Source organism: Suncus etruscus, chromosome 14 (assembly GCF_024139225.1).
Source record: "Suncus etruscus isolate mSunEtr1 chromosome 14, mSunEtr1.pri.cur, whole genome shotgun sequence".
Classification (NCBI taxonomy): domain Eukaryota; kingdom Metazoa; phylum Chordata; class Mammalia; order Eulipotyphla; family Soricidae; genus Suncus; species Suncus etruscus.
Genome location: NC_064861.1, coordinates 69,521,579 through 69,537,975, shown reverse-complemented (window position 1 = coordinate 69,537,975; position 16,397 = coordinate 69,521,579). Strand labels below are relative to the sequence as shown.

The following is a 16,397-nucleotide window of genomic DNA, read 5'->3' as shown; positions in this document are numbered from 1 at the left end:
CTAATCAATCCCCTCCTTAGTCATTATGAGTAATCAGGAGGGAATTGTAGATACAGACTTTCACTAATAGTAGCTACAACTTCTTTTCCCAGAGATCTTTCTTTCTGCCATGTCTTTGGAGATTTTGATGGTCTAAATATAACAGAACATATAATAATAATAAAAGATTTGTTATAAACATAATAAAAGATTTCATGTCTTATAATAAAAATTTCAGGCCCTAGTCAAAAGTATCACAAAAGTGCTTCATTTCTGAGGGAGAGAGAATTCAGTAATCCAAGGGGAATGGTATTTATCTAACTTTTTAAACATTCAAGTTATGTAGTCATCATAAATTTGAAAACATGTGGGAATGCTAAAAGCCTGTCTAACAGCCTTAAACAAAAGGAGAGAATCTCTCAGATCCTTATTAAAATTATAACATCTGATTGATGGCAAAAAACTCAATTTTGTTCTAACATAGTTTTCTAATACCATAATCATACTTCTATCCATTGTGACTACCTGGAATCATATTAAAGGTCCATCTTCCTATCAGAAACAATATATCTAACTTCCATTTTCTATGAAGTTAAAATTCATACCAAGGATGAAGGGTCACACACAGGCAAACAACAGAAAATTTCACTGAAAAATGCAAGGGCTGTTTCAACCTTCTCCATTTTCAAGAATAGTAAGGCTATTTCCAAGTACTGACAGGTTTTAAATTGCCATAGATTTGTTGTGACCATCTCTCTCTCACACTCTCTCTCTCTCTCATAATTCAAGAAATATCTATCTTAGTTTCCTGACTATCTAGCATATTATTAAAAGAATAGCTCTGTACTCATTATTTTCATACCCTTAAATCAGTCATGTGGCCACAAGATTATGATTAAAATTATATTAAAGTGCCTTCCTCACAGAAGTTACTCATTAAACATTTACTGAGCGAAAGAAAGAAAAATATAAAAAATAATTAGTACATTCATTAGTACATTCATTAGAAATTCCTAATGGGCCTTAGTCAAATGTATCCAAAAAAAGCTTCACCCTCTGCAGTGAAAGAGGGTTAATAAAATGCAGTTCATTCTTCCAAGGTGAATGGTATTTATCTAAATTTTATTCTAAAACCTAACTCTTTAATGTGCCTAGACATAATTTCTGATTGTCACTTATCCTGCTTTACTGGATCACTGGATCTTATTTACATAAAAATATATAAAAGTAATCTAGTAAGAGTTAATTCCTATAACTCCACAATTGATAAGTTCAGTAATTAGCAAAATTTTAAAATACACAGGGGCCAGAGAGATCATACAGATAATAAAATACTTGCCTTTGTGGCTGACCTCAGTTCAAATCCTTAGCACCATACATGGTTCCCTGAGCACTGTCAGCAGGATTGATGGGTGTTTCCCTAAGCTCCCTCCACCCCAAAAAATTATAAAAATAGATCTGACTAAGGCCAGAGAGGTGGTGCAAGTGGTAGGGTGTCTGCCTTGCACACACTAACCTAGGAAGGACCACGGTTTGATCTTCCACTGTCCCATCTGGTCCTTCAAACCAGGAGTGATTTTTGAGCACATAGCCAGGAGTAACCCCTGAATGTCACTGGGTGTGGCCCCCAAAAAACAAAAAAAAAATCTGACCTTAAAATATGTAGATATAAGCCCAAAAGATAGCACAGTGGTGTTTGCCTTGCAAGTAGCCGATCCAGGACCTAAGGTGGTTAGTTCGAATCCCAGCGTCCCATATGGTCCTCCGTGCCTGCCAGGAGCTATTTCTGAGCAAATAGCCAGGAGTAACCCCTGAGCACCACCGGGTGTGACCCAAAAACAAACAAACAAAAATATGCAGATATGTGGTATGTATACATATACATGCATACATATATGTATATATATGTATATTTATGTGTATATACATATAAATATACCTCCTAAAGAGGTTTACTCTCAAGCCTGTAAGTACCAGATGAAATAAAGGAACATGTGGAGAGGAGTAAGAAGTAGGTGTCAGAGGAATGTTTTGAACAGTGCCCCCGCCTCCCAGGCAGAAATACTGTGACATAGATCAGGCCATGGCTTTCTACTGTACTGCTTTCTTTCTCTTTGTCCTATTGGCCTGCATTGACAGAGTTGCCTAGAATTCTTTGGAGGGATCATTAACTCCTCTGAAAATGAAGAGAAACTTCTCATATATCAGATGAGAAGGACACATGTTAAAAGAAAGTGAAAAAAAATATTTGCAATATTTTGAATGTGTAGTCAACCACAAAGCCTTCGGAACCATGTCACTTTAACCATCTAAACCTCAGTGATCTCTGTAGAGCAGATTACCTGTTTTACAAGTTACTTCTAAGGAGTTAAAATATCTGGTACAGTCTGAAAATTAGGTTCGCAGTAGATGGCAGTTCATTTCCATCATCATTATATTTAAAGTTGGTGTTATCTTGCTGTCATACAATCAAGTAACAAACTTGTAAGAAGAGGAACTTACCCACGAAGAGTTGGCTGTTGAGCTGTAAGAGGACATGCCCATCTGCTGGGGCAGGCTGAGTCTTTGGAGTGAGCTGGTCCACCTGGATGGATGCTTCTTGCATGTTCCTTTCCACCCTCACCTGGTGCCACTGGTTGTCATTGAAGTGAGTTGGTGATTGCACCGAGATTTCCAAAGGCCCATTGCCCACATCAAATGAAAAAGTCACTATTGATGGAGCTAGAAATGTCAAACATGGAGATTATTCAGGTTAGTTTACATGCTGTGAGCTGAGTCTTTACCATTCTTAAGCTAACAATCGTTCAATGTTACATCTATGGTTGAGTTATACAGAAGGTACAAATAACATCAGTATAGAACAGCCAAAGAATGTGTTCATTTAAAGAACTGAGTTCATTTTTCAGAGTGACAAATAAAAACAAGCTATTTACTTATCCCAAATAAGAAAGCTAAGTGGCATTGGCATTTTATTAATATATAATGATTCAATGTGTATATAAACTTAAAATATACAATTCATATTACCAACTATGAAAACAATCTGAGTATACCAAAATAATATGACTAGTTGATTTAATTAATTTTGTTAATTAATTGGACACAGTTTTGAGGAAAATTTTGATTGTTTTCACTTGAAACTCTTCTTAAAAGATCAGAGGAATAGTACCACGGTTAAGTGCCTGCCTTGCTTGCAACTAACTCAGTTCAATTCTCAGCATTCCAGGAGTGATGCCTGGGCACAGAGCCAGAAATAGACTCTTGCTAGCCCCATAGTATCACTGGATGTAGCCTCAAATAAATAAATAAATAAATAAATAAATAAACAAGCCAACCCCTTCTTAAAATGGTTCCAGAGAAATTTTTTCTGATATTAGCATGTTAAATATCAAAAAGCAATTTTGCAAAAATGTTAAAGACTAGAGACTTTTCATCAAGAGGACACAAAAAAAGTCTCAGCTGATAAAGAAGAAACATAAGACTATCCAAATCAATGAAAGATCTCTACTAACTAGGAACCCCACCCCTCCACACCTCTGCCAGCCTTTCTTGATAAAGGTGACTTACAGCGTAACTCTATTCGTATGAAGTCAGTAATTCCCAGGTTCTCTAAAAATACCCCAGATGAGGCTGTTGTCTTAAAAAAGAAGGACACATCAGCACTAAGTTCTCCATGCAGAGTAGGAAAATGAAGGTAGGACGCTTCAGTATTGAAGGATGCTGAATTCCAAAAGGATCCTGTAGTGTTTAGTATATTTTAAGAGAAAACAAAAACAATGATCAAATAAAATAAGTGACAGAAAGTACACCTTCTGGTTTTAGCAGTATTACTGTTAAGGTAGTGCTAATTTATACCAACATGTTTTCCCCTTTTTCCATGTACTATACAGTTACAGGATATGAGCCTACAATTAGAAATTTTACAAGGATCAAAATTCTGGATTTCTTCCAAAATGCACAAGAAAGGTCTGAATCCTCTAATTCACATAAGAAAAGCAGCCCTAATCAAAATACCATCCTCTGCCAAGGAGAAATGAGAAGAATTGGCCAAACATTCATTTAAAAAAAGACTTCATTTTTGTTCTAACTTGAGAATTTAAACACCTACATGACTTTGAATAACAAAAATCCTTAAGTAACTCAAAGCGCTTTTTAGTCTAACACTTCTAACACACATACTTCACAGAGTTCTATTTTCAACAAACTGTTTTCATTAATGGGCCCTGTAATTTCCCAAACTGAGATTGGCGTTCTAAATATTCTCATATAATTAAAGATCAAGATACTGCTTCTTCCTGCCAAGCTGATAGTCTTAATAAAATGTCTTCTCATTCAAAGGTGTCTTTTGCTTTGCTTATGATAGCGCTGCAGATAAACAATTGGAAAGTGGTTTTCAAGAAGTTTTGAAATGCTTAAAAATAAAGGAGGAATGATTCCAAGGTAAGGGTATAATTTAAGAGATCTGGAAAATATTTAGGGAATTATAAAATTAATTCGATTTCTCTCCAAATGGAATTTATCTTCATTATCTCATTCATTTATTTGATTCTACATGCAACTTCTTTTTAAAAAATACTGTGGGCCATAAATGAAAAAAATGCAAAATAAAATATGAATATGAATATCATGGCATGTGACAGGAGTAAAATCCAACTGGAACGATGTGTGGGTGATGAACTTCATTGTCAGAAAAATGAACTATTGTTACCAGCAAGTTCTTGACACATCAAGTACACACACACACACACACACACACACACACACACACACACACACTGGCGTTTAACAATTGCTCCACATGAAATCACACCAATGGATAAAATTCCAGCTAAATTACCTTCCTAGAAGAAAGAATATTGATTCTCTGATGTGAGAACACAGTAGAGTTCAAAACAATAGCTCATTACGTTCACTGAGAACAAACTTATCCAACTAGAGTTTTAAAAAACTCTCAAACTTGACGCTCCTTCTACTGAGATTTACATTTATTTTCTATCAATTCTGGACCAAACAGTATTGAACCCTTTTTTTTTTTTCTGTTTCTCTTCTGGAATTGACTGAGATATCAATTCTCAGTTCACATGTGGCCCATTTTTATGGCTGAATTTATTCAGCTGTGAAGACTTGAGGAATCCCCCTCCAGTCCCCACCCTCCCACCCACCAAAGTCAAATGAAAGGTTGATTTAGATGTGGGGGTCAAGTCTATTCCTTTTCCTCCCTTTATAGTAGTTTTACGCTTAGAAATTTTGATCTTTAGTAAAGAATGCTGGGCCGGTGAGGTGGCGCTAGAGGTAAGGTGTCTGCCTTGCGAGCGCTAGCCAAGGAAAGACCACGGTTCGATCCCTGGGCGTCCCATATGGTCCTCCCAAGCCAGGGGCAATTTCAGAGCACTTAGCCAGAAGTAATCCCTGAGCATCAAATGGGTGTGGCCCCCAAAACAAACAAAAGCAAACAAACAAACAAACAAAAAATAATGCAAAGGAAAGTACAAAATATTAATTCACTGACCACCCAGTGTTTGGTGCTTTTAAAAATTCTGACCTGGCCAATTTTCAGAAGGCACTTCTGGTGAAATGTTTGATAAATAAAAATGAAAAGATAGTGATAATTTTAAATTATGGACTCTTTTTTATTAATAATTTTTATTTTGACCAAAGTGGATTACAAATCATTCACAGTAGTATTTTAGGTACAGAGTGGAGGTACATTACAAATTATTTCAATGTCTAAATTAGATATTACTTGAAGACATAATATTTCATTTGTGTCACTTTTATTTCAAAAGTAGCCCCCAAAAGTATCCTGAAGAAAGCTGTGGGAACTATCTGGAGCAGAAGAGCCATTTTCTGAATAGCTGTTATCTTTGCAGTAAATGTTTTATAGTAATGAAAACACTTGATTACCTGGGGTAGTTTAAACACCCTAGTAGTTTAACGCATGTAAAATGCGTTAGTTACAGAACCAAGTTTGTCTAGTTGTTGCCTTATTCCACAGATTTTCCATGGGCAAGAAAAAAAATGAAGTGGGAAGACTATATTGGAGTATAAAATCCCCACTCATTCAGAAACAATTATAAAGAAAGCAAAGGCCAATATTTCTAAGATCAAATAATAGTCACGGTATAGGCCATCTTTGCTCTTTTTCATTTGTGCCTCGAAAGGCCCCAGGAGACTGTGGGTAGCCTGAAAGAAGGCTGGCAGAGCTGAGGCCAGCAGGCAGCCAGCAGCAGGAGAGATGCAGCCTTTTGAAGGATTCGTTCATTTGCCTGGTTACAGATCCCTGAGCTGCAGTGGCAGCGGACCCGAATGCAGTTTGAGCTGCATGAATTCCAGCCAGAAGGGGAAGGATCCCTTTCATCATCCCAACAGGAACAAATCATGATGTTTTATTCCAAGTGATTAATTACGAGTGTTGAATACTTCATGACCATAATTATTCAAGGAAAAATTTTCAATTAGATGCAATAGAACTGACCATCCCACCCGGTATCTCTGGATATTGGTTCCAGGACATCAGGTACAACCAAATTCATGGATGCTCTTTTTATCATGTGGAGGGTTCACCTGTAATCTGTGTGCAGTCTGCTGCATTCTTTGAGGCATTGCTACAGTACTTTCAAGACCTAATACACTAGAAATGCTATGGAAATGGCTGTTGCTGGGTGATGTTTCAAGAATAATGTCAAAGATACCCCCTGGTCTTCAGGGCCAGGTTTGGCAACTGGGCTCTGGGGGGAGAGGGGAAGAGGGAAACTCCTCCCGTATTCATACTGTATCCTCTGAAGCAGTGTCTTTTCTTACTAAAACTCATTTTTTTAATTTATAATTTTTGAATGAAAACAGGGAGCAAGTGTTACAGAAGACTGAACACCACAACAACAATGGATAGGAACCTCTGGTAGAGACTCTATCCTAGACCCTGACCTATAACCTGCGCAAATACCAAGATCGCTAGATACAGTGGCTTGATTTTCTCACACACAACCGAGAGGAAACTTTCCTGGCATCACAAAAAAGCCTTTGGGATGGGGTAATGAGTATATATGGAGCCAGGAGTTGATCCTATGATGGTATGCTTCAAGGATGGAGAAACCCTGAATTTCTTAGGCCACGGGAATTCCCTTTCTTCCCTAATGCTTACTATGCTTATGAAAAAAAAAAAGTGGGGGGAACGCCAAACCCTACCACTCCAGCACCTATACTTGTTTTGTTTTGATTTGTTAGTTTTTGACTTTATTTTCCTTCTCTTTCTTCTTCCACTTTTCTCTTTTTCACACTTGTGGTTATTATTTAGAGATTTATTTTTATTTTTATTTGCTGGGTCCATTTTTTTTCTTTTTTCTTCCATTTTTCTTTTTTTTCTTTTCTCCTTTCTTTTTTTTGGTAGTTGTCACCAAATATTTTTTCTCCCCTTTTTCTTATCCTTTTTATCTCCAATGACGGTGGAATGGATGCTCAATATACAACAAACTGTAAAGTGGAGACCAGTTGCACTGGCATACTGGGGGGTAGAGGAGGGAGATGTGGGATGCATGCTGGGAATAGGGGCAGAGGGAGGACAGCACTGGTGGTGGGAATGCCCCTCATTCATTGTCACTATGTACCATAAATGATGCAGTGAAAGATTTGTAATGCACTTTGGTCACAATAAAAAAAAAATATACCAAGCCTAGGGCCAGCCAGAGAGATACCATGGAGATAGGGCATTTGCCTTGCATGCAGAAGGACAGTGGTTGGAAACCTGGCATCGCATATAGTCCCCTGAGCCTGCCAGGAGTGATTTCATAGCGCAGAGCCATGTATACACACACACACACACACACACACACACACACACACACCAGGTGTGATCCCCAAGTGCAGAACCAGGAGTAAACTATATTTACAATTGAAATTGTCTCTAATCAAAAATAATTTTGATAGTAATAATTAAGGTATCACTTATAATAATCAAGTAGTTACTTCCTTTGACTCAACTCCCCCCTCACTTTGACCGTACTCCCCCAAACACACATTTTATTTCATTGTTTTAGTGGTTTTACAAATAAAGATTTGGTATGTTCAAAAAATAAAAAAAGAAAAGAGACTGGCTGTATCTGACACAAATGCAATGACTTATGGTCCAACATGTAGTTTATGTTTCAATTTGAGGTTGGTTGATATCAGGCAAGTATCTCATCTGCTGAACTTTTCTCCACACAAAGAAAGATTTCAACAATACGATGTGCTAAGACCACTGTTTTGTTGTTATTGTTGTTTGGAGCTACACTGGACTGGTAGTTGAGGAACTACTAGCTCAATGCTCAAGGGAACTTGTGATGTCAGGAATTAAATCCAGGCCTCCAACATGAAAGAGTTGAGCCATCTCCCCAATCCCACTACGGTTCTTTTGAAAAGCACTTAGTTGGTGTGTGGTTAATATATGAAAACATAAAATAGGTAATGCAAAGAACTCAATGAGTTTAGGAACACTACCTTTCTTGAAAGAGGATAAAATTAAATGAAATATAGAAATGCCAAGTCAAGCTTGCTCTTTAAGCCCATGTTCTTCCTTCAATGCGTATTTCACTTGTTTGTCTCTGTTTCTTAGTTGGCTTGTCATTTTTCACTTTGAAGAAGCCTGTGTTCTCTCTTGTACACGTACCTCTTCTTTTTCTCCTCTTGTACCTTGTAAGTTTCATTTTTTCAATCATCTTTATAAGTTTCATGCATCTTTATAAGTTTCATTATATACCTATGTTGGAAAGGAAGAAAGGAAGGAAGGAAGGAAGGAAGGAAGGAAGGAAGGAAGGAAGGAAGGAAGGAAGGAAGGAAGGAAGGAAGGAAGGAAGGAAGGAAGGAAGGAAGGGAGGGAGGGAGGGAGGGAGGGAGGGAGGGAGGGAGGGAGGGGAGAGGAGGAAGGAATAAAGGGAGATAGAGAGGGAGGAAGGAAGGAAGGAGGTGAGGGAGGAAGGAAGAGAGGGAGGAATGGAGGGAGAAAGGGAGAAAGGGAAGGAGGGAGGGAGGAACAGAGGGAGGGAAGAACAGGAGAAAGGGAATAAGGGATAGAAAGAGAGAGGGAAGGAAGGAAGAGAGGGAGAGGGGGAGGGAGGAAGGATAGAAGGAAGGAAAGATAGAAGGAAGGGAGGGAGGGAGGGAAGGAGGGAGGGAAGAAGGATAGAAGGAACGAAGGAAGGGAGGGAGGGAGGGAGGATGGAAGGAAGGAAAGAAAGAAGGAAGGAAGGAAGGAAGGAAGGAAGGAAGGAAGGAAGGAAGGAAGGAAGGAAGGAAGGAAGGAGGGAAGAAGGGAGGAAGGGAGGGAAGGAGGTAGGGAGTTCCAAACCAAGGGATAATTTATTAGCCACCTCAATCTTCCTAAATGCAAAATACCATATTTAAAGCTAAAGAAATTCTGTATATAGTCACATATGCACATACTCATGATGTGAGGAATTCAATCCAAGTTTTAGTCACCAAATCAGTTTTTTTCCATTACAATTTTTTATTCTGAGATAATTTCTGACTTCCATGCAGTTATTAGAAATGGCAGAAAGAATCTAAATTTCTTTACTTAATTTCACCTAGTGGGAACCAGTTCATTATCAAGGATGGCAACATTGACAGAATCACCATGCAGAGATTTCTCTCCCTGTCAGCAAGTATATTCCTCATCCTTTCCTTTCCTGTTACACTTTTTTTTTGTTGCTATTCTGTTAGTTTCAGAACAACACTTAGCAGTACTTAGGGTAACCATATGGTGCCAGGAATCAGGTTATCACCTATACAAGGCATGTGCTGGACAGTAGAAGGGATAGCGACAGCAAAATTTAACTCTTCACCTGTTGAAAAACGTCTAAATGGTTTCTAAGTCTTCAGTTACTTCAAATACCGCTGCTATGAACAGTTAGGTGCAAGTGTAAAAATGTAAGTTTACAGTTCTCTGGAATAAAAGCCCAGGGGTACAATCGCTGAGCTAATATCAGAGCCCCCTGTGTTTTCTTTGCAATGAAAACTCTTTTCCAGAGGGGCCATGTCCTATTTGTACATTTCTACTTGCAACATTTGAGAAGTCCAGCTTCTCTGATCCTGGCCAGAACTTGGTGATGTTTCTAGTTTTGCTTTGCTTGTGACCACTTTGAAAGTCATGCTGTGGAGACTCCTGGTTTTGCCTTGTATTTAATGGCTAAATATCCTTCAGGCACTTATTCAACATCGGCAGTGTTCAGCGACAGCTCCCATGTCTCTTACTCATGCAATGGTTTACACAAGACTGCTTATCACTGAATCCTCTCCAGGTCTTTCTCTTTCCCCCTTTGGATTCATTTTCTTTTTTTTAATTTAAAAATGTCCATTTAAACCATTGTATTTTACCAAGTTATGCATAGTTGTATTTTAAACATAATGTTTCAGGGCTAATCCCACCACGAGTATTAACCTCCCTCCACCACCACCAATGTTTTCAGAATCCATCCCATGTCTCCACCCTCCACCTCAGCCTACCATCAGAACAGGTAGCTTAAGTTTGGTTTTTAAAGTTTGGGTCTCATCATTTTACTGTTGTTGACTGACTCTTTCTTTGATATTTAGTACTGTCCTTTCTTAACCATGCCAATGCACCTGAAGTCCTTTAGATCTTGTCTTGTAATTTTGTATGCATCTTTTCCTCCTTCATTCAATTTCTTCCCTTCTCTTCACTCTATTCTGGGGCGTACAGTGTTCTTGACAACCCCCAATTAAGCCATTGCATTTCTTTTGCATATAAGTGATATCATCTTGTATTCATCCTCCTTCTTCTGATTAACTTCATTTAGTATAATACCTTCTAGCTTCATCCATGTTGCAGGAAATTACATGATGGCATCATTCCTTACAGCTATGCAATATTCCATTTTATATGTATCACATCTTCCTGATCTACTCATATGTTGTTGGACATCTTGATTGATCCCAACTCTTAGCTATTGTACTGAGGTGCTGCAATCAATAGTAGTGTGTACACATCCTTTTGGATGAGTGTTTTTCTGTCTTGGGGATAAATACCCAAAAGCAGAATTTCTGGGTCATATAGCAAGCAGTTTGATTCACTGAGAACCCTCCATACTATTTTCCATAGGAGTTGAACTAGACATCATTCTGAGGCTTTTCTTCTACAAGCAGGGAAACAACGTGGGGAGTTCCCAGGATTTCTTCCCAGAAGGACATCAGTCATTTCCAATTAGGGTTCCTCTAATAAACACACTTGACTCTTCCTCTTTAAAGCCCCTCTGGGCCAATTAGTCAAATGGAAGATGATGGCTTGAACATAAGTTTTGAAGGGAGGAAATAGTTGGTTCACAGAATCCATATTTCTATGAGATTGCTTGTTTTTTCCTTTCCCCTCTAGCATTTGAAGGTTCTTTATATATCCCCGAGACTCATCCTGTGTTGGTTATGTGGTTTGCAGTTATTTCTCTCAGCCTACAGTCTGTCATTGCATCTCCTCTGACAGGAACTTTCAGAGTAAAAATTTATTTTGGGAGAGTCTAATTTATCCATTTTTCCTTTTATGGATCAGATTTTTTATACCAAATGTATATACACTGCCTAGGCATAGTGCAAAAATTGCATGCAACATTTCAATGAGCCCTTTCTTAAAAGTAAAACTTTTTTTAAAAGTTCAATTGCTGATCAGAGGGACATTTTATATGCTCAAAATATCTTTGAACACTTACCAATTGACACCAAAAATAAGCTGATAAAAGTTGTTGACATAAATTAAACTATTAGGACACAAAAATCTACATACTGTTTAAAAGACTAGTCTTCAACTATTAGTTCATAGGAATGGGAAGGTTGAAAACTATTGGTCTACCAACTTAGTTATAACTGTCAGTCTGTGTGCTAGTATGTTGTGCTGGTCTCATCATATCTCTCTAAAACATCGCCCATTTGTGAGTTTAATAAATAGTTGTTGAAAGAGATAAGATTTCCTTTATCACACTAGCGAGCAGAAAGCTTAGATCTCCTGAGCCCAGTTTGTTCAATACTTTGGTAAATGTCCAAAAAGGTTAAAGAACATGAGCTTCTAATTCACTGGCTTTTCTTCTGTATCATTATTATTTTTATTTTATTTTTATTTCTTCTAGATTATTACTTCCATGATTATTTTTAATTCTTAGTGAATCTTGATTGGAATCAATAGCAGAAAGATAAAATTGAAGAACAGAAAAGCCTGGCTAAAGAGAATCACAGTGTGTTGTTTTTATATTCATGTGTAGATGTAAGAAAAATATAAATAGCTACTTGTAGACATTTTCTTAGAGCAAACAATGCTTTTTTTCTTTCCTACTCCCTACTTAATGAGTAGGTAGAGCAAAAAATAAAGCAAACCTCCTGGAAATAAAATAGAAATATTTCAGAAATTCTTTCAAAATTAGAATAAAATAGGAAGGAAAATAGAAGTGACTTTTATAATCAAAGACTTTTTTTTATACAATGATATCCCAATTGTCTTAATACCAACACAGAGGTGGTACGTATGTAGATACTTTAATTATTTCAACACACATTTATTTTAGAAGTTGAAGGAATTTGGGGACAAGCTTACTTACAATCCTTTCAGTCTAGGTGTAAGAGGTACAAAATAGTAAATGAAATGACTAGAGTTGATATATGTTTCACATTGTGTTATTAATCAGGACTCTGAAGGTGAGAATGAAGTTGAAAAGTGTGCAGAGTTGAACCAGGCACCAGAAAAAGGATCCTTCCAAGTGTGACATTCTATTTTAAGTAACCTATTTTCTTTAATCTAAGAAACTGAAATATTTAATATACAAAGGAGCACATATTATAAATTCAAGACACAGTCGTTCTCACCTTCTTTGGTATTTGCCCAAATGAGTTGAAAATGTATGTCCACACACATCAAAAAAAAAAAGGCACAATGATATTTATAGAAGCATTATTCATAATTGCCAAAAGATGGGCAGTAACTAAGGTATTCTTTTGAAGGTCAATTAAAGGAAAAATCTGTGGTATTTCCAGACAATGGAATATTTGTGTGAGCTAATGGAATATTAGTGAGACTAAAAGAAGCAAAATATTAAAACATGAAAAAGTGACAGAAACCTTAAGTATATTTTCTTCACAATTCTTACTAGTAATATCATATTACTGCCATTTTTATTTATTTATTTATATCTCCACCACCTACGAAAGAACACAAGCTCCAAGGTTCCAGGGAAATAGACATATTTTTCTATTTTATTTACTTTTATCCTCCCTCCCTACCTAATTTTCTCATCATATCTCTCTAAAACAGCACATTTATGAGTTTAATAAATAGTTGTTGAAAGAGATAAGATTTCCTTTATCACACTAGCGAGCAGAAAGCTTAGATCTCCTGAGCCTAGTTTGTTCAATACTTTGGTAAATAATTAGAATGAGAAAATGAGGTTGTGTGGGGGACAAGGAAGAGAAAGGGAAGAGAAAGAGAAAGATGGGTAAAAGGAAAGAATTTTTGTTCAGAGTGATCATTTAGGGTTGGGTCCTGAAATGAGATAAAGTGATAGGCATCATGTAACAATATTGCACACTACACAGGGTCTAAAAGTGGTGGGGAAAAGAGAGGAGAGGAGGGGAGAGGGAAGGGGAGGAAGAAAGGGGAGAGGAGGGGAGGGGAGGGCAGGGGAAGGCGGGGGAGGGCAGGGCAGGGGAGGGCAGGGCAGGGCAGGGGGGAGAGAGAGAGGGGGGGAGGGAGAGAGAGAGAGAGGGAGGGAGGGAGAGAGAGAGAGAGAGAGAGAGAGAGAGAGAGAGAGAGAGAGAGAGAGAGAGAGAGAGAGATGTCTACCCAGAGGCAGGCAGTGAGGGTGGGAAACTGGGGACATTGGTGGTGGTAATTGTGCATTCATGAAGGGTGTTGGACATTGTATGATTGAAACTCAAACTGAACAATTTTGTATCTGTGGACAACAAAAAAACAAAAAAGCTGTATTATGAACAACCTTGTGTTTAAACAACACTGTGTTTAAATAAAGAACTGGTTCCAAGGTTGTTCATATATATATATATATATATATATATATATATATATATATATATATATATATATATATAGATATATATATATATATATACACACACACACAAAAAGATAATGTAAAGGGAGAAACTTCCAAGGAATTAAATAAAGTAATCCATGGAGATAAAATTAAATGGAAAAATAAAAATTGTCCCAATGTTAGAAGACAATTGGGCACAGAACAACTTGCAAAATCATAAACCTATCTGTTAAAAGAAATTGATTCTCAATATGTTGCCAGACAAATGGAAAGGAACTCTCCCACTCCACTCTCTCAAACAGAAATTAACCAAATTGCCAGTCAATACCTTTCTCTAGACTCAGAATGTAACTTCTGCAAAGCTGTTTATTGTCTACAAGGACCTTTGATTATTTAATGCATTCTGGGCAGCTGTGGTTTTTCAGACAGCTGAGCACGTCAATGCCGCCTGCATGAAGAAACTCATTTCAATGACAAGATCTTAGAGCATGAAACTAGAATCTTATCTAACAATGTAGGTTTGGGAGATGCCTTGAATAAACATAATTAATTGAGGAGAGATACATCGAACAAAGTAGCCTGAAACTTTCAGATGTCAATGAGTCAAAAATACTCCTAGATGGAACTGGGAGCAGGCATCTAGATAATGTTTGCAACAATTCTTTCAGCAGCTTATAAAATACATATAAAATGTATGGACGTGTGCATTTCACACTACATCACATCCTATTTATGGCAAATTTAGTTATCTGGACACAACACTGAGATGCATTCTTGTTATCTTTTTTTTGCGGGGGAGGGTTAGGCCATACTCGGCAGAACTCAGGAGGTTACTCTTGGCTCAATTCTAAGGAATCACTTCTGGCAGGCTTGGAGGACCATATGGAATGCCAAGGGATTTAACTCAGTCTGGCTGCATGCAAGGCAAATACCCTCCATGCTGCTCTATCACTCTGGTCCAAAGTTACTGACGTTTAGGATGATTATTCCTTAAACTTTCAGTCAGAAAAAGCAAGTATTCTACAAGGTGGAAAAATAAGTTCTCAAATTTCTCTTCAGCAACGTTAGATTACCAGAAAATTAAGGAACATTAAGGAACACTTTGTACATATTTCTAACAGGAGGAAAGTGTGTTCAAACTCCTCTCTCCCTACTTCTCTTCCTCCTCCCCTTCTCTCTGTCTCTCTCCATCTATCTCTCCTTTCTTAAGTATAATAAAGACAATCATGCTCGCTTCGGCAGCACATATACTAAATTGAGATGATACAGAGAACATTAGTCCCTGTACAAGAATTATAAAGACAATAAATAGACTAATACCTTAAAGTTTGAAAGAACTCTAAAAAGAAATCACATATAAACCTTTGGGAAGGAAATAAAAATCAAATATTCCTTCCTCAGAAATGGATATAACTGAAAACTCTCAAGGAAAGCTGGGCAGGAAAGCTGGCTGCATTTCCAAGAGCAGATCAAACTGAGGTTACAGGTACAAACTGGTCACAATCACCAAGCACAGCCTCAAATGTCACACCAGTTTCTAAAAAATTTTTATTTTAAAACCCTGAAAATTTACAAGAGGCATAGAAACAACTAACCACACACACACACACACATATACACACACATGCACACACACACACACACACACACACACACGAGTGTTCACAGACACCTACGTCATAATCACCAAAAAATGGAACCAACCCTAAGATTCATCAACTGATTGACAGATGAAAAAATGTGGGGAATCTATGACATGGAAAGCAACTTGGTATTAAAAACCAAGAAGTATTAAAAACCTTCAACAGGGCTGCAAGTCAGCAGTTCCATAGGACGTGAAAAGACACCGAGAGCATGAATTCTGTGTTTTTATATTAATGGGGTCGATGAGGTCATAAAGAGGAAAGTGGGGGGTGCAAGCAAGAGAGCCACATCTGGGCTAATACTCGCAAGTCTTAATCATGTTTCCAAGTGGTGTTTCTCTGAGTAATTATTACGCTCTGACATTGCTGCATCTTTAAATGTTTGTAATGACTCTATCAAGTAAGCCATTAATATTTAAAAGAGTAATTTGAAAATTAAATTACTTTTATCATTTCATTTATACAACTGTGTCTAAAGTTTTCACAACAGGCTCTCATTGCAGTTCTGAGACTGAGCATGATTTCCATTCTCCAAAAATAAGGGGAGAGAGCAAAGAATCTTTTGAAAGTGGTAGAGTTTTTCTTTCCTCGCATGTCTGACATTTTTTAAACTTCAATTTGAGTTAGGAATGTCATTCTTTTCCAAAGAACAGTCTCCCCCACCCCCAAAAAAGTAGTATTTTTTTTCCTTAGCAGGAGAAAGTGCTTCATTCTTATAAAAGCTCAATTTTGTTAACGGAGTAAAATGCAGAGAGTC

At 37.4% G+C, this 16,397-nt stretch overlaps 1 protein-coding gene across 1 annotated transcript in view; it reads right to left on the bottom strand.

Moving 5' to 3' along the window:
* CNTNAP4 (contactin associated protein family member 4) overlaps positions 1-16,397 on the bottom strand; it is a 284,718-nt gene that overhangs the window by 37,035 nt on the left and 231,286 nt on the right. The window contains exons 16-17 of the mRNA XM_049786330.1: positions 3,547-3,717; positions 2,482-2,700 (exon numbers count right to left, since the gene is read on the bottom strand). Coding sequence (XP_049642287.1) covers positions 2,482-2,700; positions 3,547-3,717 — 390 coding nt within the window. The remainder of the gene's footprint in view (positions 1-2,481; positions 2,701-3,546; positions 3,718-16,397) is intronic.